This window comes from Anoplophora glabripennis, unplaced genomic scaffold, assembly GCF_000390285.2.
Source record: "Anoplophora glabripennis isolate ALB-LARVAE unplaced genomic scaffold, Agla_2.0 scaffold9, whole genome shotgun sequence".
NCBI classification, from domain to species: Eukaryota; Metazoa; Arthropoda; class Insecta; order Coleoptera; family Cerambycidae; genus Anoplophora; species Anoplophora glabripennis.
The window spans coordinates 1,759,621-1,786,853 of record NW_019416258.1 but is presented as its reverse complement, the minus strand read 5'-3'; the positions used below and the strand labels follow the sequence as shown (position 1 = coordinate 1,786,853).

Sequence of the window (27,233 nt, the reverse complement as noted above, 5' to 3'; positions counted from 1 at the left end):
GGATTGCTAAATCCGAATCCGGGGTCCGTTTAACCCCAGGTCTGCTAAATAATCTAAAATTCTAAATTCAAAATACTTATTTATTAATTAAGTGTGAGAGTTAGAATTTGATTGTATTTGGCAGACCTGATCACGTCAAATGGACCCAGGATTCCGATTCAGAGGCCCCAAAAACGTATAGATACGTAGATGTACTTTGTTTGGCAATTGACTTTCTTTATTTGTCCTTGAACTGACCTTAACCCAGACCTGCTCATCTCAAACGGACACCGGATTCGGCGACCCCAAAAACGTATAGACCTGTAGGTTTACTTTGTTGGCAACGGATCATGTTTATTTGACCTTGAACTGACCTTAACCCGGACCTGATCGGGTCAAACGAGCACCGGATTCGGATTCAGTGGCCTCAAAGGCATATACATTTTGTGGGGCTGTGACTGTGTGGTAGTGGGAAGTGTATTGTTTTATTTAAAGAATTTGTGTACCAAATCATCGTTGTATTTTGTTGTGAGCATGTACGAGTAAATGGGACGACTTCACAGCTTTAGCTTTGACAGGTTATTGACTAAATGTGTATTGCAGGAGCTGACTGTACCTTATTTCGCAATAATTAGGTAGATCTTATTCCAAATAATTTCTTTGACACATGACTTGACAAACTGACAGTTCGTTAATGCGCTTTAATAAATAAAATGATTAAACCTGCCGTTTTAAAAGAATGAAATTGACAAGAGCTAACTCACCTGTACTTCTAAAGCGTGGTAGGCCACAATGAGGCCTAAGAGAATCACAGTCGAAACAGATATCAGAGTTTTGAGCGCAATTGAGTAAAATTCGTCCTGAAATAAACAAAAAATTAATGTACACCAGTCACAATTAAAGATTAAAGAAATAGTTACATTCGTTACAGTTCGTCAAACGAACGGTTCCATAGTCCCACCTTTTGCTGCGCAGTAGGCGGGTTTTACGAAATAAATATGCTTGTGCGCAGTTTTCAGATTGTTTCAAATTATCATGATGGTTTTTAATTTTTGTACATTTTGCTGCTGAATGTTTTTTTTCGATAACTACAGTTTATTTAAGAGTTTGTGATGACATTTATACAGTATGTCAGCTCTAAACTGAGCATTAAGACTTAGAAATTTTATTCGGGCTTGATTTGGGTACTTTTTACGTTAGGTGTCATTCTGAGTGAATCCATGACCTACTCTATTTTTTTACACCTCTAAAACTTGAAATAATAAATTGAAAAATCTGACAACAAAAAGGAAATTATGCGTCACTGTACGCGAAAAAGTAAACAAAATAGTGGTGGAGAGTTATGCCAGCTATATGATTATCTATACCTTATTTCTAGCTTGATTTTTGAACTTGAATTAAGGTAGCCTTGAACTTTTTGCTTTAGAATGGCCTCATCAGCGGTAAAGCGAGCATATAGCCAGCATAACATACGGTTATGTAATTTAATGGTCAAGATGATCGACTTAAGGTGGGTTCACACCAAAACTGATTGCGTTTTACTTTCTGCGTTAGGGAATTCGATTGGTGAAACAAAATTTGACATTACACACAAAATCTTAAAAACTATATAAATGAACGAAACAAAACTGCTTTACTGCAAAAAGTTGAAAATATCCTTTATACTGCCAGTATTTTGCGTCAACAATAAAATTTTACAACGTAGAAAGCAAAAAGAGTTTCGTTGGGAACTCGCCTTTAAGTAGACGATTGTTGCGTCGTAAGGTGCGCCACATGTGGTCACAGTGGTTTTTGATTACTGTTGTCGATTTTTCTGCTGTGATTTTATTAAAAATTAAGCTAAGAATGGCACGTTATGACGTTTACAATCATCGATCGAACACCTCACGCATTCGAAATCCTATGTGTTCGACGGGCTGTCATCGAATGCCTACGCTTAAGCTAGGAAAATAAGCTGGGAAATGACCATTTCGCGACTTTTTTTTCGGCAAGCTGAATTTATCACTATAGATGCTAAATATTATGTACAATAACATATTAGTTTCCACAGTCATAAGAATGGGGGGGAAGATTGTTTACAGGGTGGTTAATTGTATAGTTTTTACGTAAATTCACGTTTTCGCTTATAACTTTTTTCCGTTCATTTCCACGAGAAAACAGTTTTTTCGTCTTCATTTCGTCTTCAAAAGATCTACAAAACTAGCCAGCATCAAAAAATATATTTATGACTTTTGAATTAAACATTTATAAACTGCGTTATTATTACCAGAACGTTTTGGCATCGCATCCTCTCATTTCTTATCACTGTCTAATAACTCACACGAAATCTGGAATCGGTAAGTTTAGATAGTTTACAAGTTATGGCCTTATAAACAAATTAACTAATTATTAGTCTGGACGATCCCGAGGATCTTCCACAAGCGCACTGATTTTTTTCATGGTAATACATTGAAATCTATAATTTTAAATTTGCAACCTGGATTTTTTTAAATTTTTAGCCTTAGTTGTAAAATGAAAATATATACGACGCACGAGCGTGATATAGTTATATATAATTACATATTCAAAAAGCTTATGAAAAGAGCTTTAAGTTAAAAAAAAATCGTCAAGATTCGTTGAAAAATAACGGAGTCACAGACTGTCAAAGTTGACGGCCTATTGTTAAACAAATTAGGTTGGTAGCGGCAAAAAAAATACTGTCATAACCGGCGATTGATTTTCGGTTAACCGTGGCTGGCGGAAGGGTGGGGGAAGCGAACGACAGCGAGTTCGAAGAAAATTACGATAATATTCATAGTCCTGCCGTTAAATAAGCGAAATTCGCTTGAAAATAATATACACTTCTGCAAAAAATTAAGGGAGCAAAAAAATTTTTCGAATTTTTAGTGATATTTCAGAATGCTGTATCTCAGTTAAAAATGATCGTATCAAGGTTTTAAAAAAAGCATTTTAAAGCGCCGAATGTCTAGTTTCCAGATTTCTTAGTTCAAAATTTTTAGGAGCGACAGTCATCGCGAAATTCTAAGAAATAAAACTAAAAAAATTGTTTTTTCAATTTTTTGCGTTTTTTATCTCGGTCCACAGACTTGGAAACATTTTTTACACAAAAATCATGATATGGACTTGATAGCCTGTTCATTCAGCTTTAATTTCTTTTTTTAAATTTTTCTCTATGTTAATTTGACCCGGAGATATTCGACTACGAATACAAAAGCATCCTTTTGGCTTTAACGATCGATATCTCGGCAACTAATGATTAGACAGAAAATTGACGGGCAGTTTCGAAATCTCGAATAAATTTCCTACAAGGCTATGTAGGTTCCTGGAAAAAAAAATTCTTTCATCTTCGACATTAACTTGAAAAAAGTGAAAAAAGTGACTTTTTGACTTTTTTTGCTAAGTCGACCGCATCTTTGCTATTATCGATGGAGAGTCTAATGCTTATACGAATTTTTACACCTCGATGTACCCCCAAAAGCTCCGTAAATGGTCAGATCGATCTATCGAACGGTTTTTCCGGACCGCTTAATCAAAATTTCAGAAAAATTTAAAGGAGCAAAATTTACATTTCTGAGCACCCTCTAACGTTCGTAAAAACGAAAAATTTGATTTTTTTCAATTCTTTCACAATTGGGCATTTTTTGCTCATTGAATTTGAAAAAAAAAATAATTTTTGAAAAAAAAAACGTTTTTTAATTTTTGAAAATTTTTTGAAAATTTACTCTTCTTTATTTTTTAACAACTCAAGATAAAAATATTGAGTCATTTCATTATATATTTCATTTTGCAACTAAGGCTAAAAAATAAAAATATGAAATTAAAATAAAATGATAAATTTCAATGTATTATTATGAAATCTACCATGAAAAAAATCAGCGCGATTGTGGAAGATCCTCGGGATCGTCCAGACTAATAAATTAGTTCATTTGTTTATAAGGCCATAACTTGTAAACTATTCAACTTACCGATTCCAGATTTCGTGTGAGTTATTAGACAGTGATAAGAAATGAGAGGATGCGATGCCAAAACGTTCTGGTAATAATAACGCAGTATATAAATGTTTAATGTAAACAATTTTCCCCCATTTTTATGACTGTGTAAACTAATATGTTATTGTACATAATATTTTGCATCTATAGTGATAATTTCAGCTTGCTGAAACAAAAAGTCTCGTCCAACTCTATATTTCCTGGCCTACGCTGCGAAATCTTGCCTGTTGGAATCGAGCTCGTCCGATCGCGACGGACTGATGGGGACAGAAGACTACCACGCAATTCGACTGGGCGGTTTATATTTGCAGGAATGTAATGCAATTTTATCGTTTCTAGCGGCATTTGTCAAGAGTATCTTTTTTTTTTAGAAAAGAGTATCAAGATTTAATAATTGTATCGAAAAAAATTGGTTGGCCATTGGCGTCGCGTTTAAGAGGGTTTAAATGTAAACTAAAACCCATAACAAAGTTGGTGTCTTTGTATGGAAAATGTTTTTCACGTCAAAATATTAGCATTTTGTTACGACTGGCGTGTACAAAGCTTCAGTGAAATATATTTATTTGTTTAGCACATATTACAAAAAATTGGCTCTGTCCTGCCAACCCTGTATACTACAACAGCGAATAAACCGTCAAGTCGAATTGTGTTAAGAACTTCGCTCCCTGCAGTTCTGCGGTTATCGGTCGAACTCGACTCGAACAGGCAGGATTTCGCAGTCGTTGACATTTGGCGACGTAGCCCGTCGAGCACGTATGATTTTTTAGGCATTCTAGACCATTACCGTAAAAAAACCGCGAATCACATGAACTACTAAAGAAATCTCACTTTGCGGTAAACGCCAGCACTTGAAAGTTCATTTTCTATAACCATAACGATAATCCCGAACATCCCCATAACTAAGGCATAATCACTAATTCGTTTCCTTTTTTCAAACAGGGCTTTACGCCTCCCCAGGCGGTAGCCGACGTTGGGCTTGTGTTTGAGGCTCCCGGAAGATGGTCCTTTGTAACCCGTGCCTATCCCCCGGTCCTCCATGAATCGGGGGTAGTCCACATGCCCCGCCAGCGCGATACTGGCGGGCTCCTCTTGTTGCATCCTGCCGCCCCCAGAGTCCCGGCTGGAGTTCTTCACCGCCCCCGGGATGGATAGGGTTGACACTGGCTTTCTGAGCTGCAAAGGATTTAGCAACATGTCCCAAGGTACTTAATATATCAGCCTGTGTATCAAATTTACCGCAAGACTACGGTCAGGGTTGCTGAACCTTTCCACGAGGTGGTTCAAAGGCACGTGGTGGCTTTCAACCGGGTTTCAAAGACAACAAAGACTTCGAACCTCGAAAGATTACATGTTTTTTTCACGTTTTGCGCTTATGTTAACAGGGAAAGCATGTAAGGGTACAAATTCATGATTTCATTCATGCTGTTCATGTCATCTTGCACTAAAAAAATCATTTTCTTGATATTTTTTGTATTTTGAACCACCTGCGGATTTTCGACCGGCGTCTTGCGGCAGCCAAGCTGTTCTACGACACCTATTTTAACACAAACAAGATAACAATTTTGGCAGAAACATTGATGCTACGAATTCAGTACACTGCGGTAATGTTACGATATTCGGGCGTCGTTAAAAACCGGAGAATTTCCTTACTGAAGATGTCAGATATAACTCGCGTTTTCAATGGAAGCTAGTGTATATTGATAGAGAGAGAACCCTGTCCCAAATGGGTAACAAAGAGGTTAGTGTTTCATTAAAATGTTGTGTTAAAATAGCTTTGGTTCTAAGCAGAAACTCTAAAAAGCATTATGTCTCATTTCAGTTTTAACGGGGACTTCTAGAAAATAAACGCTACTCTTTTGTCACCCCGCTGTGCTGATGCATAGCCGTTATTGTGCAAAGCAGTTTTTAAGTTCCATAATGCTTGTGCCATTTAGATTACTGCGAATTATTTCGCTACAAATAGATATGTTTATAAATTCTTTGTAGTAATTCCTTTGATAAATTACTGAACGGAATTTCAACTGTGGATAAATAATCAACGACTGTGATATATTTTATTTAAAGCCTATTTCACCAGTTGTATCGAAATAAATACAGGGTATTCCAGAAATAAGTGCCAAACTATGTATTTAAAAGTTTGGAAGTTTTACATGTTTGCCCAGTATATTTTATCCATTAAAATAATACTAACGCTCCCATGTACTAAAGAAATATCTAAATAACGTAGACCAAGAAATAAAGGTGAACAATCATCGAGAAATCGTGAAAAGTACTGGGCGTGATTTTATTGTTGGAAACTCTTGAGAATGATAATACAAGAGGCGTCTCATCAAATGCGTAATGAAAAAAGTATAGCGTCATTGTTTTTTATCAACAAATAGGTCAAAAATTCGTCATTTTTCGTTCTACGCGTTATTGTAAAAAAAAACTATTAGTCTTAGCAAAAAACGTTCAACAGACGATTTAATCTAGAGACACTCATCTTTAAAATGAGACTTTATAAGTTAAAATTGCTTTATAAACAAAAAAATTATTGCAAAATTAAACGTAAAAAGTGCTTCTTCTTTAATTGTCAATAACTTTTTAAATAATTAATAAAATCTTACCAGACTTTCCCAAAATGTGAGTTTTTATATCCTTAAGTGATGTGCAAAAGATGGGCTCGATCGGTCAAATAGTTTTTGCAAAATTCCATTTATTTATCCCATTTTTGCAAAAAGTTTCATTTTAAAATTACTATTCCGTGAGCAGGGTTATGACTAAAACATTCTTTTTGGCCTCATTTTCTTCGAAGGGACACCAAGTATCCTCTAGTTAAAAAATTTTTTTTTTCAAATTTAGTTGTATATAATTGTTACCAAATAGAAGGCACTATTTTTTCCCTTAATAAACAAATAAAATAACTCCGCGGTTTTTAACTTCTTAGAGAAGTTATATACCATTCGAAAGCTCATAAAAAAACCTACAAATTGAAAGAAAAAACAAGTTTCTACGACCAATAGGTCCAGAGTTAGCTTTTTTTTTTTTAAATCACAACGCAATTTCTTATAAACATTAAGACCTGAAATTTTAACATTTTGTAAATGAAGGTTTAAACTTTATGCCCTGTTAATTTTAATTGAATTTGCCCATAATTGATCAATCCAGAGCTCGTCAAAGTTTGGTAAGATTTTATTAATTATTTAAAAAGTCATTAACAATTAAAGAAAAAGCACTTTTTCCGTTTAATTTTGCAATAAATGTTTTGTTTATAAAGCAATTTTAACTTATAAAGTCTTATTTTAAAGATAAGTTTGTCTAGATCAAAACGTTTGTTGAACATTTTTTGCTAAGATTAATAGTTTTTTTACAATAACGCGTAGAACGAAAAATGACGAATTTTTGACCTATTTGTTGATAAAAAACAATGACGCTATACTTTTTTTATGACCCATTTGATAAGACGCCTGTTGTATTATCATTCCCAAGATTTTCCAACAATAAAATCACGCCCAGTAATTAATAAATTTCAAAATGTTTCCTTTCCTGGTCTACATGCCAATGTTTTATGCGATGATTCACTGTCTTAAAGTTTTTTACTAGACTCCGTGTTGAATGTAAGAAGCACGACGATGTATTAATAGTTGTGATTGTGCCGTTTTTCAATAGCGAATTTGTTGGTGTGATGTGGCTTTCCACGAAGCCCTAGGGGACTCTTCCAAGGCTCGTATGATTTATACGAATTGTTTCTCGAATCGTTTTTTACCAAATAGACGCATTCTGCTGTTCGGGAACTTCGGAGTGATATTTTAATGAATAGACAATAAACAAATGACTCGTTAAACCTTACATTACATGTACTAGGTAGGTTAGATGGTATTTTACAAGTAATGTGCTAAATGATTTCCTGAATGATGAGGAAATTAGTCGAAACAAGGGATACGTTGTGCTGGTGCTGGTGTTGAGAGTGTTTAAGTCAGTTCTGGACAGTAGATTGGTCGAAATGGTCCGGTTGCGTCGCCGTCGCCTGCTCGATCGACAGGTTTAAATCCGTGTGATTTTTATATATGGAGTCGTACGAAACGAACAGTGTTTTGAGCAACTACGAGTTGGTATTGAGTGTATAAAGAAAATTTTCAATGTTGTGTAGCCTTGAGAGGACATTTTGAACATTTGCTGTAACGACGTTTACTTCTTTTTGGTGAGTAAAAAGCTTGTCGTTTTCCACTTAGCTAGTTTATAACAATTTTATTATTTTTAAATAGTAGCCAACTTGATTCCGTACCTTTTTATTTATATTAAGACTGACTATTCAGTGGCGTGCCAAGCGGGCCAATCGAGACATGCGTGAGCCGCTGCCTCAGAATGCTCTTCAGGTTCACATCACGTTAGTATACTGTTGCCTTTGTTATCGTGCGGATGTTGCGTAATTAATTCTGTTGGTGTTTATGGTGGTGTATTATACAGGGTTAGTCAAAAGTACGGACACCCCCAAAAATCTCAGCGGAAAAGCATTTTTGGGATAAATGGTGAGGACAAAAGCAGCAGCATTTTTCACGGTGCATCCGATGGTAACTATGGCCTTGAGGTTAAGGTCAGGGTTCAAGGTCATATCAAGATCAAGTCAATTTTTTTAAATGGCGACCTTCCCTCGGCTCCGGAAATGGAAAGAGTAGAAAATTCTGCATCCGAATATGACATTGACCTCAAGGTCAATGGTCAAGGTCAGCTCAAGGTCAAATGTTGATTTTTACTGACTAGGTCACTAAAAAATTGTGAGTGCCTTCTATCCATAGTCGAAAATAAAAAATGAGCCGGAATAATCACTTGACCTCTACTTGACCATTGACCTTAAGGTCACGTTTAAGATCATAGTAACATCTAGAATTCTAAGATGTCTTATTTCTAGCGTCAAAATAAGGAATTGCTAGTAAAAACCGATACGACCTTGATATGTTCTTTCAAGCTTGACCTCAAGATCAAGGTCACTAAAGAGTACCATGAGGTATCTACTCAAAGACTGTCACTCCCTCTGATTCCGTATTTATTAAAAAAAAGTAAAAGTAAAAATTAACATTTGACCTTGAACTGACGTTGACAATTGACTATGAGGTTACGGGGTCGAAAAGGAGGGCGCCATTTAAAAAAACCGACTTGATCTTGATATGACCTTGAACCTTGACATTGACGGATGCGCCGTGAAAATTGCTGTGACATTTGTCTTCACCATTTATCCCAAAAATGCTTTCCCGCTGATATTTTTGGGGGTTTCCAAACTTTTGACTAACCCCGTAGACAATTTAATTTGTTGCTTTTTAATAAATAATGCGTACGCCTATGTCCCGCGGCTCAGTTCTGACAGCCCTATTTATTACTCCATCAACTAAGCGTTTCAATTTATGCTTCAGTGGCGGGTAACGAAAATTTTAAATTTGTGGTATCTTAAAATTATCAGACAAAAGTTGTTGCTTTTATGAGTTAAATATTCTGTTGAAATTTTGGCACTTATTTCTGGGACACCCTTTATAGGAAGTGGTTAGACAGAATGAATCAATCACCTATTCAGGTAAAAATTGGAAGAAATATCGCAATAAAAAAATATTGATAAAAACAGTAATTTATATCGAATTGTTCAGGGCATTTATTTCGTATATGTAAAAAATTTAGTAAAAGCTTTGCCAGTTGTTTTAGGCCCGGTACTTTGAGTCCCGGTTAAAGTTTGATTAACTGATCAGGCGATTAGACTGTACATATAGTGATTTATTTTATAATAGTATATTCACAGTCTAATCGCCTGATTAGTTAATCAAGCCTTAACTGAGATTCAAAGTACCGGGATTCAAAAAACGGATTGTACAGCACAGCGTGATGACGGCAAATGAGTTTTTGAACGGGTAGGGGGATCAAGTCCGTCATTAGGCCTTGTCTTTCCAGTCGGACGCGAAAAAATCCTGTAATTGCAAATCCCGCGGGATATCGCCAAATAAAATCGGAATTATTACCGGGAGCAGATGTTCCGAAGGCAAATTTAAATACCGCGATGAAAAGGTGGGATTATTGATTCCTAGTTTTGCGAAACGATTCTCCGGTGAGACATAACACGCTTGTAATGCTCGCTGCACCACTGACAGATAGCGCAGCACAAGGAAAGGAAAATTAGGGTATACATAATTTCCCTCCTCCTCCTCCTCCGCCTACCGTTTAGGAAATAAAGTTGCCTTAGGAATGATTTAAGCGCCCGGTCTGACGCCGCTGAAAAAACAAGCAATAAAAACGTGAAATTCCAAAACTTGATCCCTTTATTTAATAGAAATCCCTTTGTCGACTTTATGCGAAATAATTTACATGATGAAATGGTCAGATTCGTTTATAGCTGTATACAAAAGCAGTCGGTGATATATCTTGCGGGAAGCTACCAAAATTAATATTCTTAATTCAGGGAGTTGGAATCTCAACTCTATTTACAGCGGTTTGCATGCTTCTTTACCGATTATACGCCGAGCACCACGACACACCTGTTTTTTCTTCCACATTCGTTTCACGCTGACAACTACCAAATAGACTCTTTGAAAAATATCTTTAAATCTCCAATGTTTTTCCTTTGCTCACTTTTTTAATTAACAACGCCATTGTTGTACTTTCGATAGAATTCTAAACACTTTTTTTTCAAGTTAAAGGGTAACATATGCGTTAAAGTAAAAACTGCTCTCTGCTAAAAAAATATTAATACATTGTATTTCCTATAAAAAATATAGTTCACTTTTTGATGGACATTTAAAATATTCCAGAAATCGTTACAAATCAGTGGTGGCTCGTGATATTGTCAACAGGTGTGATTTTTTTACTAGGTGGGCAAGCAAGAAAAAAAAAAGCGCCGCAAATAATTTTTTTTTTAATTTTCATGGTCAAACGACAATGCATTTGGAAATTTTTAGTTGCATTTACAATATTATAGAAAAACTGATGTTCACTAGCAGGATTTTCATTCGGATTTTATAAAAAATAATACGCAACTATTTGGATATTTTATTAATCCGCTCTCAAATAATAAATAGGAATAAATTTCCTAGTCATTTTTTATTATGGAGATCTTCGCCAATATACCTACTATAACCGTAAATTAAAAAATTATATTATAACTGCAAACTTTACCTAAAAAATTGTATTTACAATAAAATTAAGTAACAAAGAAAAACAAAGTGACATACAGGGTGGGCCATTAGTGTGAGAAAGTGAAATAACTCCCTTGTTACTCATAATACAGAAAAAAAGGTTATATAAAAGCTTTACAGAATCAAGAAACCTAAACTATAAAATAAATTTGATACATACAGAGTGTTGAGTAAAAACGGGACGCGCCAAATATTACATTTTTTAAATGGAACACCATATATATTTTTAAACGTATGGATTTCTGAGAAAATTCTATATATGGCAATATAAACAGTTTATCATTTTAATGTGGGGTTGCCAAGTTATGTAGAAAATTCTTCGAACTTTGGAGAAACATGACGTCGAAGAAGTTGTATTAACTTTCGACTACTAACACTTGGAGAAAAATATTAGATATAATTATAGGCAAATGTTAGGCAAATATTCCTATATCAACTAATACCGATATTTTATACAGGGCATTATTTATAAGAAAGTTCAAGCTTGATTTTCTAAAATTTTTCAAATGGAACACCCTGCATTTTATTGTTCTATTTTATTCACATGTCAATCCACTTCAACTTTTATTAAGGATGTTCTACACCTAAAGTTGTCAGTTTTTAAGATATAGCACCATTTCTGAAAAAACTTAATTTTTATTATTTTCATAGAATACCACAATTAAATATTAACTAATAAAATTAACTCAAAATTGAGTGATAAATTATGAACTGACAAGTTGACACAAGGTGACAGTTTTTTCCATTTCGTGCGACCGAAAATAATAAAAATTAGGTTTTTCCAGAAATATTGCTATATCTTAAAAACTAACAACTTTAGATGTAGAGCATCCTTAATAAAAGTTGACATGGATTGATATGTGAATAAAATAGAACAATAAAATACAGGGTGTTCCATTTGAAAAATTTTAGAAAATCAAGTTTGAACTTTCTTTAAATGATCGTATTATAAAAAATGCCCTGTATAAACTATCGATATTAGCTAATATAGGAGTCTTTGCCTAAAATTTGTCTACAAATCTGTCAAATATTTTTGCTCCAAGTGTTAGTAGTTGAAAGTTAGTACAACTTCTTCGAGGTCATGTTTTTTCCAAAATTCGAAGAATTTTCTACATAACTTGGCAACCCCGACACTAAAATGTTAAACTGTTTATATTGCCATATATAGAATTTTATCAGAAATCCGTATGATTAAAAATATACAGGGTGTTCCATTTAAAAAATGTAATATTTGGCGTGTCCCGTTCTTACTCATCACTCTGTGTGTTTCAAATTAATTTTGTCCTTTAGGTTTTTTGGTTCTGTACAACTTTTATATAAACTTTTTTCTGTATTACGAATAACAAGGGAGTTATTTTACTTTTTCACACTAATGGCCCAACAAAATTGTTCCTACTGGGTTTATGAATATTAAAAAATATGAAAAAATATAAAAACAAAGGTAGCCAGCCAACTTATCTACATATTTACATATAAAACAACGCCGCCAGCTTTTCATTTGCCTGCAAAACAATTTGTATGTTTGCGAAAATACCATTTTAAATTTCTTGTACAATATTTCCATCGTTTTTTAAACTTCTAAATTACGAAATTGTTTGTCTTTGTACAAAATATTAAGTTCGTTTTTCAACTCATGTATTTCAAAAACGTTTGGATACATTTGTAATAAACATTCAGATGATTTTTTGGGAAATTTGTTTGCATATTCGTGAAATTTTGAGGAATCTATTAAAGCAAAAAATTTAAATTATGGAAATTCCCAAAACGGTTAGGTACTTAAGGGGAAATATATTTCGAAAATATTTCTAATTCGTCGCAACTTTTGCCCTGTTTACTTGGTAGTCCAGTAATATGTTTTGCATAATTAATAATATTTTTAAATTTTTCTTCGATTTTAAATTCAGAAATTCTTTGACTTTTAATTGGTTTAAAGTAGTAGTTTACATCATTCTCATCAATATTGTGAGAGATTCATTATTAGCTACCTATGTAGATATTTGATAATATAATTAGTATCTATTAAATTACGTTAAATTAGTCTTACTTTGTTTTGTTGTAAGGAAGTTGTTTTTTATTTATTTTAAATCCTTATCCTTAAAGCCTTTGTACCATCCCTCACGCTAACATCAGGCACTACCCGCGTACTATTCGACGCGTACATTAACCGCGAACTGAAACTATAAGCAACTTTGAGTCGGCGTCAGTTCCCTTGTAAATTACGTTATTTTAATCGCCTCACGTGGAGGGGAACTGTAGCATATTGTAGGCAAGTGTGACGCACCTACAAGCAAAGAAATTCTGGCCTCACTGTGGTGAAGAGTAGTGGGGAGTAACACTATCCAATACCGTGTCGATGTAAACGGCGAGCGGCGAGATATTCGCTATTCAAACAATTATTTTATACTGTTATTTTGATTTTTGATAAATGTAATAAGTAGTTGGAAATTAGTTTACCTAACTGTTTATTTAGGTTAAATAGAATAGTATGAATTAAAATATACGGTGTGAGAGCTAAATTTTACCGTGACGCACGGCCTCAGTTGCTTCATATGACGAGCCGCCACTGTTACAGATAACGATATCTCCATTTGTTTTAACGTTAAAAGGGTAAAATTTCTTAATTTACAATTTTCCAAATGTTTGTCATGCAGACAAATATGTTAAAATCAAAGTAACAACTGCCCACTATCAATTTTTTAACGTAAAAAAATAAGAAGCTGTATTTCCTATACAGGGTGTAGATTTATTTTTGATGGTGAAACAAAAACACCGATTAATGTTAGTTTGAATGTCTGTTTCGTTTTTGTTGCCACAGTACATTTTCTGGCTGCCTTAAGGTTAGTTGTTTCTTAATTGTCATCCTTGCGCATCTGTTCTGTTTGGGTATTAGTCAGACGTGGGTAAAATTGTAATAACTAGGTGTTATTTACTGCTATTACTGGAGTAATTTTTCGTTTTATTAATAGGTTCCAGTCTATTGAAACCCGTCTTATTAATTTTCAACATCACATTCTCCTTATGCGCTGGTATTGTGAACAGTTTTTTAACAATACCTTTTCTGTTCCCAATCGTCTCACTGGACATTATTTGAATTATTCAGAAAATGATTTACCAGTTTTTGTTGAAATTGAACTTAGATCTCTGTATCTTCGTTGTCTTTGGAGAAGGCGAAATATGATGAAATAGTTCTCTTAAAGCTTTACACATCTGTCTTCTGTCCACCTTGGCGTATGCTGATTAAAATGGATAAATATGGTCAGTGTAGTTTTCTTGTATTCAAAGCTTGTATTTTCCTTAGTGCAAAAATTTGATTTATTGTATAGTATTCAGAAGATGCATCTGTCATCTACTTCTTATGGATAAGATGTAGAATTGCTTTCATCCACTGTTTGTGCATCCATACCTTTTTTTTACCAGCTTTGCATGTGTTCATTCAGCTTTGTTCCTCCAATTAAATATTTCTGTCCGATCTCCGTTTCCCGGGACTATCTATTGCTTTTTAATCTCTTCATTTTTTGCGTTATCACCTCATTACAAGGTGGCTTTTAACAGGTTTGTTGATTTCCTCTCTTTCTTCTTCTTTTACTTGTTCTTCTTCCATAATTCTTATTTCATCGCCGTTTAGTAACTCGTCAAAGAATGTTCGTGCTTTTTCTCCAATTGGTACTTCAGTTACCTTCCCTTGTTCAATCCTCTATTCACGTTCCTTCTATCCTTGTCCTTAGCATATTGTTTTTTTCCCATTCAACTTTAGATTATTATTAAACTACACCATATTTGCTTCTCTTATACCTATGTCCAAACTTCCTGCTGCATTTTTTTTCAATAAACATGAATATAATATGTCATTAGACATTTTTTTCTGATCTTTGTCAACTATGCTCCCTATTAATAATACAGCAGCATTTTCCACACGGAAACGATATATAGAACAGTTTTTACTTTAATTTTGGTTACTGAAAATGAATATATGTATCCGGGAAATAGACGTAGATAGTCGAATTTCCGATCTGGGGCAGTCGGTACTGGGAGATGATGAGATTTGTTTAATGAACAATTAGCAGAGGCTATAAATAGGTAGAGGAATACATGAGGGTTTCATCAATTTATTAGTAGTGCCAGACTCCACCTGAGAAGCGGAAGGCATTATTTCCAGCGATTAAAATTCTATCTATGATTTCGGAGCAATATAATTTATTAAAATCCCTATTGTACTTCGTTTGAGCAGAACTAATGAGATACTTCGCGTAAACCCGAAAGAAGTACATGCTAACAGATTTATAGCTGTTAATTGATTTTCTACTCGGTTTACTTTAAGGAACAATTCGGGAAAATCCCCTGGCAATTCTCAGTTTGCATCGCTTTCTACAAAATAACGAACGTCATCCTGAGAATGAGCTTATTCAATCAGTGAATCATTTTGATTTGGATAATACACCTGAGGGTCCAGAGCTGAGCCTACTTGAATTTTCAACTTAAGAAGATATTTTTTGCACTCTGTAGATTCAAAATACTGTTTTATTTTCGAATTTAGACTACCAGGGGTTACTTTTTTCTTTCAAGACTTCTAACAAAATTAAATTAACTTTTGACATGACTATGATATGGTGCCTAGGTTTGATGTTCTGGCACATGTTAGTAACAATTAGATTAATAATTACTTTTGGTTATTTTAGGCAACGTAATAGAAAAAATAAATACGTATACCTCGTGACTAATGTGCAATTTAATTAAAAGATGTGCTTTAGTCCCTTAGTATATTTTGAGAGTTCAATTTATATTATTATTATTGCCAGTAATTAGTTGTCTTGAAATTTACTAAATGTTTCACAAGTTGTTGTTTACATTTTTTCCATAGGACAAGTTTGCCGCGTGCACACGTGGTATGCACCAGCTGTGTAGCGTTAGGTTAAGCGTTGTTGTCACGTTGTGATGAAACTCCCATTACTACTACTCGCTGTATTGTGAGAACTGGTAATCTTACGCCCATGTAATATACAACTTTTTTGTTCATTTATGATTACTCTATCTCATGCTGAACTAATGGCAGTCAAACTTCGTATACCCTGTAGACCGTGCTACAATGATATGCAAATTTGACATTATTGTCGTCTGACGTCAATATATCAAATAAATTTAATTTACAACCAGTTTTAGATATTTTAAGCAACAGAATGAAAAAATTTACTTATGTACATCAAAATTGCAACAACTTTTACCTTTGGGTTTAAAAAATGCACTTTAGTTTCTTGGCAGACAATTTTTGCACAGCGTGGAATAAAATGTTGGTCCAATCTTTATTTTCGGAGACTAAAGTGTCGATTTTGGTTGCTTAGATATTTCTGTCCACAGAGTGCAGAAAGTACTATACACAGGGTGATTCAGTCATTAATTTTAACCACGTATTTGGAAGGCCTAATAAAGACAGAAAATCGAATCGAATCGAATTTTTCTCGACCTCTTAAAAAGTAAGCAAATTAACCCTTAACTCCCGTTAACTCGGCGCCCTACTCTGTTATTTATTAAAAACGCATTAAAAACTAGGTTAATGACCGAATAATAGGGTAGGTCAAGATTCACTCTCGATAAACCTTTGAAGGTCAGCGGTCAAGAGCGGTCCTTAAAGGGCCTTAAATAATGATTTTAAAATATTTTTTTTTCTGCGTAAATATGCATTTTTAAATTTTTTAATCGCGTGTTCGTATTCTACTTAAAATTAATGATATTATGACTAAATCACTCTGTATGTAATTGAACTAAAATGTATTTTAATTTTTTTGGTGCATTGTAAATTAAAGGACGCCCTTTGGCGTATTTATATAGCGTTCTGATGCAAATATATTTGGTTAGGTGAATATTCTCAGTTCCCGTCTGATTTCCAGAGCAACGGCGAGCAAGTTGCGAGGGTTGTGGCTTCGTAATTAGAAAAAACAGGGTCTGTCGCAAGTAGAAGGGTACTCTTGTGTCGAGTACGGCTGAGTATTCGATTTACTTAAAGCAGAGAGGTAAAGTTTGTAAAGAAGCAAACAAATAGGAACTAACGTGAAAGTGAGGTTTCACCCTAATAAATTCGTGTTTCACTTACTAACCTTTACAGTGATATTGCCAGTATTTTTTTTATTTGGAAGGTCAGAGAGTTACGACCGACAATTTTTTTTAAGTAGTAACATCAAAGAGCAACATAAAACGGGTATTAAAACAAAATAATCCCCCTTACTGTATCTTTCCTTCAAAACCTTGATAAAAAACATTAAATTTTGCTGGTGGTTATTTTGAATATTATATAAATTTTCATTTTTTCGCTACAAATAACCCCTCCGCTCACTGAAAACAAATGAAACCGACGAAGGGGCAGGGCAATTTCTAGGCTTGTGTTAAATTTATGAATAAATTTCAGGACGGTATAAAAAAAGAGCCCTTAGTACCCCTGCTTTGGATTAGGATGTCGGCAGTCGTTATAATTGGGTTTGTTTAAAAAAAGGCCCTCACAATCTCGCCCTCTGCGGGAGAACATCTGTTACTATCACACGGTCACATAAAAGTAGATGATTTTGATTATATTAAACGATTCAAACTTAGCCAGTTTAGCAATAAACAATAAATAAAATGAGGTAGCTAAAGAAAGTACTTTATTTTTGATTTAAACATTTTAATTTAATACAGGGTGTTAATGATACGTTTTGTCAAACTTTAATGGCGTATTCTACCGATAAAAATAATCTACATTTGCCCTATAAAAATTTTTGATAGGACGCTTCCCCACGGAGATACAGGGTGTTAAAAGTTTCAAATATTTATATACTTTTTCCTGTAACTTCACTATCAAAAAATGTGTAGTGATAAAATTTAGGGGATTACATTTTTTTAGTAGGGACTATTTTTTCATGGATAACTTAAACACAAACCAAAATACACTCCAGTGGCGTAGTTATTGTGGGAGTTGGGGACCTTTTTTGAAAAAAAAATCGTACGCCACTGGTCTTTAGTGTCTACGTTGCTATTTATCAGTTTCTATTGATTGCTAAATGTGTAACAGTAAATTCAATAACTAATATTTTTGAGAGATTTCAAAACACTATACAACGCCACTGTTTTGTGTGTTGCAAAAAGTTTGTTATTTTTCATACAACTAAAAACAGATTTTAATTTAAAAAAATATGGTATGGTATTCAATTATACAAATATTGAATTAGCAGATATACATTTTACATACGGTATATCTATCTATGGTATATCTTACTCTAGTTCCTAATGTAGAAGTAGCGCATTGTAGAGGGTTTCGCAATGATACACAATACGGACAGCATTTTGAACATTTCTTGTGACGTTGTATAGTGTTTTGAAATCTCTCAAAACTATTAGGTATTGAATCTATTGTTACACATTTAGCAATGAATAGAAAATGGTAAATAGCAACGTAGGTATTTGAGTATCTTCTCATTTGATTTCCCAATTATTATCTAAAGACCAGTAAATTTTACGAATACTTTACAAGAATACTTGCCACAAATTGATTGTACGTTTTAAAATTATTTAAAAAACTTGTGGCGTAAGATTTTATTTTCAAAAAAGGTCCCCTACTCCCCCAATAACTACGCCACTGGAGTGTATTTTGGAATAAGTTATCCATGAAAAAATAGTCCCTACTAAAAAAATGTCATCCCTCAAATTTTATCACTCAATCTTTTATGCCAGTGAACTTACAGGAAAAATAATATAAATATTTGAAACTTTTAACACCCTGTATCTCCGTAGGGAAGCGTCCTATCAAAAATTTTTATAGGGCAAAAGTTGATTATTCTCATCGGTAGAATACGCTATTAAGTTTGGCGCAAACTTATCGTTAACACCCTGTATACGTACGTACCTATTTTAGTTTCTACACTGAGTAAAATATTTTCAGCCACAGAAATTCATTAACCCTAACAAAATCCACATTAAATAGGCCTCCAGAAATGTTACGCTGTGAATATTTTGCTAAAGAAGCGAAAAAAATTTGTTGCAACTTTTTATTTATTAATTTTATTAGCTTATAAGGTCATTTATGAGACACGACGTCTTGGTTTTTAGTAACGGTATCGAGGTTGACGATTACCACACGGCGGGTCATTTGCTGGAGTGTCCCAGCGTGTTTTAGATACGGACGGTGTTATTCCTCGCCATTCACATGAACTGCAACAACTAATTCCAGTGCAGGTAGAAGGGCAAACACCAAATATTATTAACAATAATACTAGGGCAATGCAATGTATTCAGGGAACGTTGTACTAAAATAAATAATTCAATATGGTTATGTGCTTTTTTTCCACTAGATGAGTTGGACCAGCAATTTTATTTTAAACTTTTTTCAGCGTACCTGTAAATTTGTTATCACGACTTTTTCATTTGACAGATGAAATCGTTAACGGGAAATATAGATTTGGCCCTAACATAAGAATGATTGATTCTGGAGGCACATTCGTCTTCTTTAGCATTCGTTCTCTGTGTCCGTATCAAGGTTGAGTTTTTTTTAGGACGGGATACATTTCCAGCGATCTTAACCAAGTTCCAGGGGTCAAACGTTTTTATTTATCGAATTCAACTGACCCTTGCGCCGGAGGGAAAATCATTTTTTATCGGCGAACTCGGGGAGCGTTCAATACAGGGCGTAAGAAAATGTTCAACCGTGATTGTGTAGGTAGAATTATGCGCCGCCTATGTTTTTATTTGATTATTTAAATTAGCTTCCGATAAAATTTTTATTCACGTTTGTAACTCAACAACGTCTATGTTTACATTATTACTGAAGAAATAACTTTGCTCCCCTAAAAAAAATAACTTCGTAAATATATTCGAAAGATACTCAAAAAACGTATGTGAGCATTATAATTTCATTCGTATTTTTTAAATGTCGTACTGATACTAGTGTCTTATTTTTACTGGTTAATATCATTGGATTATAGTGACTTACTCACTATCCAGACAATGATGTAGGGTCGTTGAATAAGTTCTCGCTGTTTTCCAACAGATGGCGTTACCAGAACTGCAAGCGTGAAGTTTGCTTGATATTCAGTATATGTGTAACCAACATTTTTTTCGTAGTATAACAAATTGAATTTTGTGCCGAAAAAGTGTATCTGCTATGGTACTTGATTAAAAAGAAATTTGCAGCTGAAGCACACATAATTCTTGTTGAATCTGGAATTTAGGGGGGTAGCTTAAAAGCTACAGCACCTAGGCCCCATTGGGCCCCTTGTACTTCCTCCCGTTAGGAGATCAATCCAATTGAGCCGCTAACAAACCTGTTACCTACAGAGAAAAAGGTGATAACGTTGCTCAGGGGGATCTCTCGAGTATAGGCCATATAAGGCCAACGTTCTCTCAACACGGATCCTCTTATTGACGAGACGGCAGTGCATTCGCATAGCACATGTAGTACTGTCTAGTCTTCCCGTTCACAACCCCTACAAAGAGGTGTTTCACACTTCCTTATGTTGTGAAGGTGCTTCCTTAACCAGCAATGTCCAGTTTGAATACCTGTCAGTAAGCGAAGATTTGACCTAGACATGGCTAGGTGTTTTTTGGCTGGTTGGGGTATTCTAAGAACTCCTTAGCAAATTGACAGCTGTTTCCATCATCTCACCGTTTCATAAACTCTTTGTGGGTGTTTTCCTTAATAATTCCAATAAGTGCTAACAGCGGAAGCACACTAGAGCGACCGGGTCTAAAAATATTGAGACCCGATGCACTCTTGGCTAACTTGTCAGCTTCTTTATTGCTACTGGTTGTATCCCTTTACCCAGCATGCAGATATGCGTTTGGAAAATGAGGCCACGACCACTGTCTGGTGGTGTTCCCATACTGACCTAGTCATAGACAGAAGGACACCGGTCGCGAAGATGTAATCAAAGTCTTCACAGACTGATCAAAAAGGAAGGAAGGTGCAGGCTGTGGAATTTATTCTAGATCCTTGCATATCCGATATAACCGAGGAGAAATACTGTCAGTGTCTGCCTGCAGAAGGGGCATCTTCCTGATGACCCCATTCCATAGACGACTCCTAACTTCTCCACATCCTCCACGGCCAATAGACGACAGCCCTATAGGCTAACATTGGTCTCATAATGGCAGTGAGTATCCACATGACCACTTTTGGTTTCATTCCCCAGGTTCTACCAACGGTTCTGCGGCACTGAGGATATGTACGCCTTTTTTAATCTTCTTTCAAAATGAAGATTCCATGTTAGTTTTGCATCGAGTGTATTTCACATCAGATGCAAAGCTTAGCGTAGTGTTTAGGAGAGTTGGTGCCTTTATTGGCCCCAGTTTTCTCTTCCTCGTGAAGAGAACCATTTCTGTCTTCCTGGGGTTGACCGACAATGCATAGTCCTCACACCACTTTTCAATAGTTCTTAGGGCTTTTTGTATTCTTTGGCAAAGAATCCCTTCGCATTCTTGTTGAGACTTACGGCGACCATTCTCTGTCGCAAACAGGTATTGGTTTAGACGCTTCAAAACTAATGATTTTGATGTTGAAGATAAAGAACGCTCTGGCGCACAAAAACAGTTTGAAGATGAAGGATTGGAGGAGTTACCTACTTCATGAAGACTCATGGCAGACACTAGCTAATCCTTAGGAGTTGATCACAGTTTCGAAACGTTTGAAATGACTTAAAAGCAAAAGTCGAGAAACGTCGAACGGCGTCTTTGCAAGTGTGAACAGCTGCTTCAACGGCAGAAAAGAAGGATTTTTTATATCGTATCGATAACTGGCGATGTTAAATGGATACGCTACGATAATCCTAAGCGTATAAAACCATGGGGCAAGCTCGACCACGCGGCAACATCGTCAGCAAAGAATATCCATGGATCTTGCTCTGCATTTGGTGAGATCAGCTGGGTGCAGTTTATTATGAGCTGCTCAAACCGAATGAAACCATCGCAGGAGATCGTTACCGACTAAAATTAATGCGTTTGAGTCTAGCAGAGACACGACAAAGTCCTTTTGTAGCATGACAACGATCGACCACATGTTGCGAGGTATTATCCCACTCCATTCTCGCCATATTCACCAGACATTGGCCCTTTCGATTATCATCGTTCCGATCGATAGCACATGGCTTGGCTGAGCAGCAGTTCCATTCTTGTGAAGACGCCAAAAAAAAGGGTAGACTCTGGTATAGCCTCAAAAGTAGTGTCTAGCGATGGACAATACTTCCAGTGACATGTTTGTTACCATTTTTTTTAAGTGTTTCACGAAAATACAGCGAGAACTTATTCAACATCCCATTGCGATGTTCTAAAAATAATATAGTCCCCTTAAACAACAGCCAACAATTAAACTTGTTTGCGAATTTTCAAAAGAGTTATGTGTCTTATCGATTTTGTGTCAAAAAATATATGAAGCATGTAAATGGACATTTTGTTTTTTATACGAAACCAGACAACTGTAGAATTGAGCTAAGTAACATTCATAAATTTCACAGAAACGCAGAACTTCTCTACGGAACGTACCAAAATTTTAATCACTTATTTTACTCATCAAAAGTAACAAATTTTGCCTAATAAATTTTTTCGAAAGCTCACATTTCTGTGTGATAATATACCGTATATTATCACTCAACTAAGCATATGCTTATGCTCCAGTGGCGGGTAATAAAAATTTAAAATATTAAGTAATTATGTTGTCAAAAAATAAAAGGTTTCGAAAAACAAATATTAGACAAAAGTTGTGACTGTTAATGAATTTTAACCACTCATTTAGAGTGATTAAAATTTTGGCACTTATCTCGGAAACACTCTGTAAAAACCCAAGGAACATGTAATAATAGTTATTTTGTGAAAAACAGTAGGAACAAAAAGTCAATTTTTTTTAATAGAACACTTTTTGAGAACCGCTGGGTTCAGTTTGGTATTTACACACAACGTAATTTGTCTATTCTGAACTGCAAAACTATGGAGTGTTACCGGTGTTGCAGTTATTTTGTGAAAAATTGTAGGAGCAAAAAGTCTAAACTAAAATAAATATGCATGGTTCTTTTAATAGAAATCTTTTTAAGAACCGCTGACTTCATTTTTTAGAAGTCATTTTTTTTTAGTCAAAATTAAAATAAATATGCATGGTTTTTTTAATAGAAAACTTTTTGAGAACCGCTGACTTAATTTTTTAGCAGTCATTTTTTTAGTCAAAGAAATTTTGAAATACCTAAATATTTATGCCTGGACGAACAAACAAGACAATGATTTAAATTGTCTGAAAGATTGATTGATTGAGATCTTATTCCAAATAATTTCCTTGACACATGACGTAGTAAATACAGATTTCATTGGTGTGTACGTATAAATGATTGCTTTGCATGTGAACAGCGGTTCTCAAAATGTTTATGAACGGATTTTAGACCTTCTGTAAAAGTCAGCCATACATTTAAAGGATTTGAGAATAAACCAAATATTCCACGTAAACAATTATAGGATAAAGTTTATTGAATTAACGTTTGTTAATTAAAATAAATTTTCTGAACTCGCTCATTGTAAGCTAAATTTACAGTCCATTTGGAAAATAACGGATGTTACTTTCCCTTGCAAAGCCAGAGAGGTAAATGCCCTTTTTATACTGGGTTTCTTTAAGCTTCTCCCTATTCTATGTAGACGCATTCATTTCGAAGGTATTAAGGTACAATGTAAGGGAGTAGAATTTCTGAAAAGGTTTATTATCTTGGTTTTCTTGTGCAGCTGGATGTAAAAATAGTAACAGGCCTCGAAGTATTTTATAAAAATAAAGTGGTAGTATAAATTGATTACTTTGTCATAAGCTGTATCATTTTCATTGCAACCAGTATTCCAAATGCTAAAAGAATCACAGTCTGTACGATGTTTGTTGAGATAGAACTCGTGGAAAATTATCGTACTACTGTAACAATTTACTATGGCAGGGGCGTGCCTTGATTTTCGGCCAATGTCTTTCTACCTCGGGTGAGGTTAATTCCAAGAAAGTGATGCAGGGGCCTTCTTGGAATTCTATCACAACAAATTTCGTACGGACTGTATTTCGTTTGTTTCTTTAAATTCTTGGAAGAACGCTTTAATGTCCATTTTTATTATGAGTGAGGTAAGATTTTTTTTTTAATAGGAAACAGTTTGGTGGTCACTGGTCATATCTAACTATTTTCAGTTCTAAAATATAGAGTAAGGCTAAGTAAGTACGTTTTATGTACTCAGTCTTATTACCTTTAAGCAGTGCACTTCTTTTAGAGAAATTTACTCAATAATCAGTGGTTCTAAAACGTTTAATCGTCTGGTTTTCAGGCAAGCGCGAGTCTCGTATTATTTTCCTTTGAATGAAATTTAATTTAAGCTTTAAAAAAGGGTCGTCTGAGGACCTCTTTTATTATAAATAATTTTAGTTTAAAACTCCGTTTGCCTTGTTACGAAGTTGTTTTACTATTTTAATTAAATATGGCAGTATAGGCCACTTCATAGTACCCACCCCTCACTACTTATCTCGTATATTTGCAAAGTTTTCAGGGAATTTCAGGCAGTAAGAAAAGAACTCCATAAAACTTCATGGACGTATTTCTTAAACACAATTTTCCTTTAATAACATCGTACTGGGATTGAATTTATGCTAGAATTACGGAATTTTATGTTATGCGATGTTGATTACTGGCCGTTACAGCCGAAACTTACAATAAAACGCAAATATTAGTTACTACTCCGACGAAATTGTTATGGTCCATTTCCAATCAGTGATTCGTATATTTTTAAGTGGTTTATAAATATCACGCGGCCGATTTCTTTAAGAAAATGCTAATAAATAAGAAACACTGTTACTCCAGCCGAATTAGGTAATCAAACCTGAAAACTCGAAAAAATCATTAGTATTAGTATAGCACTTTATGACGAAAAAGAAGAAATCAATTGTTAATTATCTATTGGACGTATCGGACCGGGATTTTAGAGATAATTAAAGAACCGAATTTGAAACGGACAAGTCAAAAATCCCGCGCGCGACGAGGGCGGCGTCCACGCGCGTGCGCAGGCCCGGCGCTCCTACTCCTTAGTGCAGGCCGTTGATTAACGTTAACTTTTACTGCTGCCAGCGCGTTTATTACATGAACTATTACTGTAAAACTTTCAAAGAATAAAAGTTTAACCCTTTCTTTAATTGTCTCTAAAATCCCGGTCCGATACGTCCAATACTTAATTAGCAATTATAGTAAAAATAAGCTTTATTTAATGTAAAAAGAGTGAATTCCCGATCGACCTTTGCCTGACCCTGAGACAATTTTTCCGCATTCAACCATTATTTTAGTTAACAATTGGTGAAATATGACTTTACATACCATAAATTTAATTACCTACAACATAAAATTACCAAAAATTTGCCAACTTATCGTCATTTCTTTACGTTACCTTTTTGATATAAGTAATATATAAAATGTCTATTTCACATTCAAACTCTAATTCGGCTGGAGTATGTGTGATTTTAAGTGATATATCAAAACGGGGTTTTCGTAAGGAACTTTAGCCAAGGAATTTGGGTCATCAGTATCCATTTCCCTAGATCTTCACATAAATACTTACGTACGAAGTTTTGGGTCAATTTAATAATTCAGAGATCTCGGAGATATAAGTAGTTTAACCCCTGAAGGAATTACAGCTCAATTTAACATTTTTATTTATCAATTCCCGAAACACATTTAAGATAAATAAACGACAATATGATTTATATGAATTGTATCTGCGGTAGCACCATTTTCAGAACGCCCTGTATTCAACGCAGAAAATATATTTGGAGGAGGAAGTAACTGTTATTTCTGTTTAATTTAAAGTTATGTCGCAAACCTGACAGGCAAATATCTTTGCTAGAGATATTCTTTTAGAGGCAATTTATGTTAGTGAAGATAAGAAACCTCCAGCAATCTACAAATTGGCATCGACGTCGTGGAGACGCCAGTTATAAATATCGTGGTGCAAAAGGCAAACGGTAATATTAGAACGTACTCTAGGTCTAATATAATATAACGCGTTAAACACGCGTTTAATGTCGAATTTTAAGTTTAAAAATATTTAAGCCAGCGTATAAGTACATATTTTTATAAAATTCGGTTGCTCTTTGAATTTATAGTGTCAAGGATATAGTTAACAGTTTGTTTAGTGTTACGTTGCCATTATTTTTAATAGCGCAGGTTTATGGTAACAGCGAACTAGTTGATATGCTACTAATGCATTGAAAGTACCAGCAAAATATAGCATTAGCATCTCGTCGTTAAAATATTTTATTAATTTCTAATACCCATTTTGTACACTCCACTTTATATGCAAAAAATTTAAATAAGATAGTTTCCCAAGTACGTATTATTTTTTAACAGCTTGTTTTTAACTTTTGACTTATAGATCAGGGTGGATTTGTCGAAATACCCCACTTCTTGGATATAAGAGGGGGCAAGCTAATTTTTGCTGGAATATCTTCAGTCTTCAGTACAACTCACATAATAAAAGTGTAGATCCCTAGATCTGGGCGAGGTTCGGAACATTTTCAAAATTGCAAAAATGTTTAAAAAATTTAAAAAAATACCCATTTTATCCGAGTTTTTTACTTATATCTTGGAACCTATGCATTTTGGACAGGGGTCCCGAAATAAATACAATAAAATTTGGTCAGAAATTCTTAAGAGAAATTTAATGGACACGTATTTTTTATTTTTGATAAGTGCGGCCCCCTTTCGGAAATATAGCCCCCTGAAACAAGCCCCTAAAAATTTATTTTTTTTTATATCTCAGAGCTCTATCGCACAATAACCACCAAATTTGGTACACAGGGATTTTATGACATGTAGAATGCGATGCTGATAAGCTTTTTGGCAAGAGGCCCGCACAAGACACTTTTTCGGGGGCCCCCTTGCTTTTGGGGCCACCGAACTTTAGTTGCATATTTAATTTTTTAAAAAATTAGTAGCCCCTTAGAAACTCCAGGGAATTTAAAAACTTTTTTGTCTCTTAAAATTTTTTCGAAAAAAGCAGCGTTTTTCGAAAAAATGGCTAAATGTGATTGGATGCATATCGAGGTTCATATGAAATTTTAAAGTGTTAATCGTAGGTGGCTGGCATTCGCAATAAACAATCAATTTTATTC

At 34.6% G+C, this 27,233-nt stretch overlaps 1 protein-coding gene across 1 annotated transcript in view; it reads right to left on the bottom strand.

Annotated features, from left to right (window-relative positions):
• The window catches only part of LOC108908861 (small conductance calcium-activated potassium channel protein), a 221,527-nt gene that overhangs the window by 37,977 nt on the left and 156,317 nt on the right, over positions 1-27,233 (bottom strand). Inside the window, exons 6-7 of the mRNA XM_018713016.1 lie at positions 4,797-5,141; positions 744-839 (exon numbers count right to left, since the gene is read on the bottom strand). Of these exons, the coding sequence (XP_018568532.1) occupies positions 744-839; positions 4,797-5,141 (441 nt within the window). The remainder of the gene's footprint in view (positions 1-743; positions 840-4,796; positions 5,142-27,233) is intronic.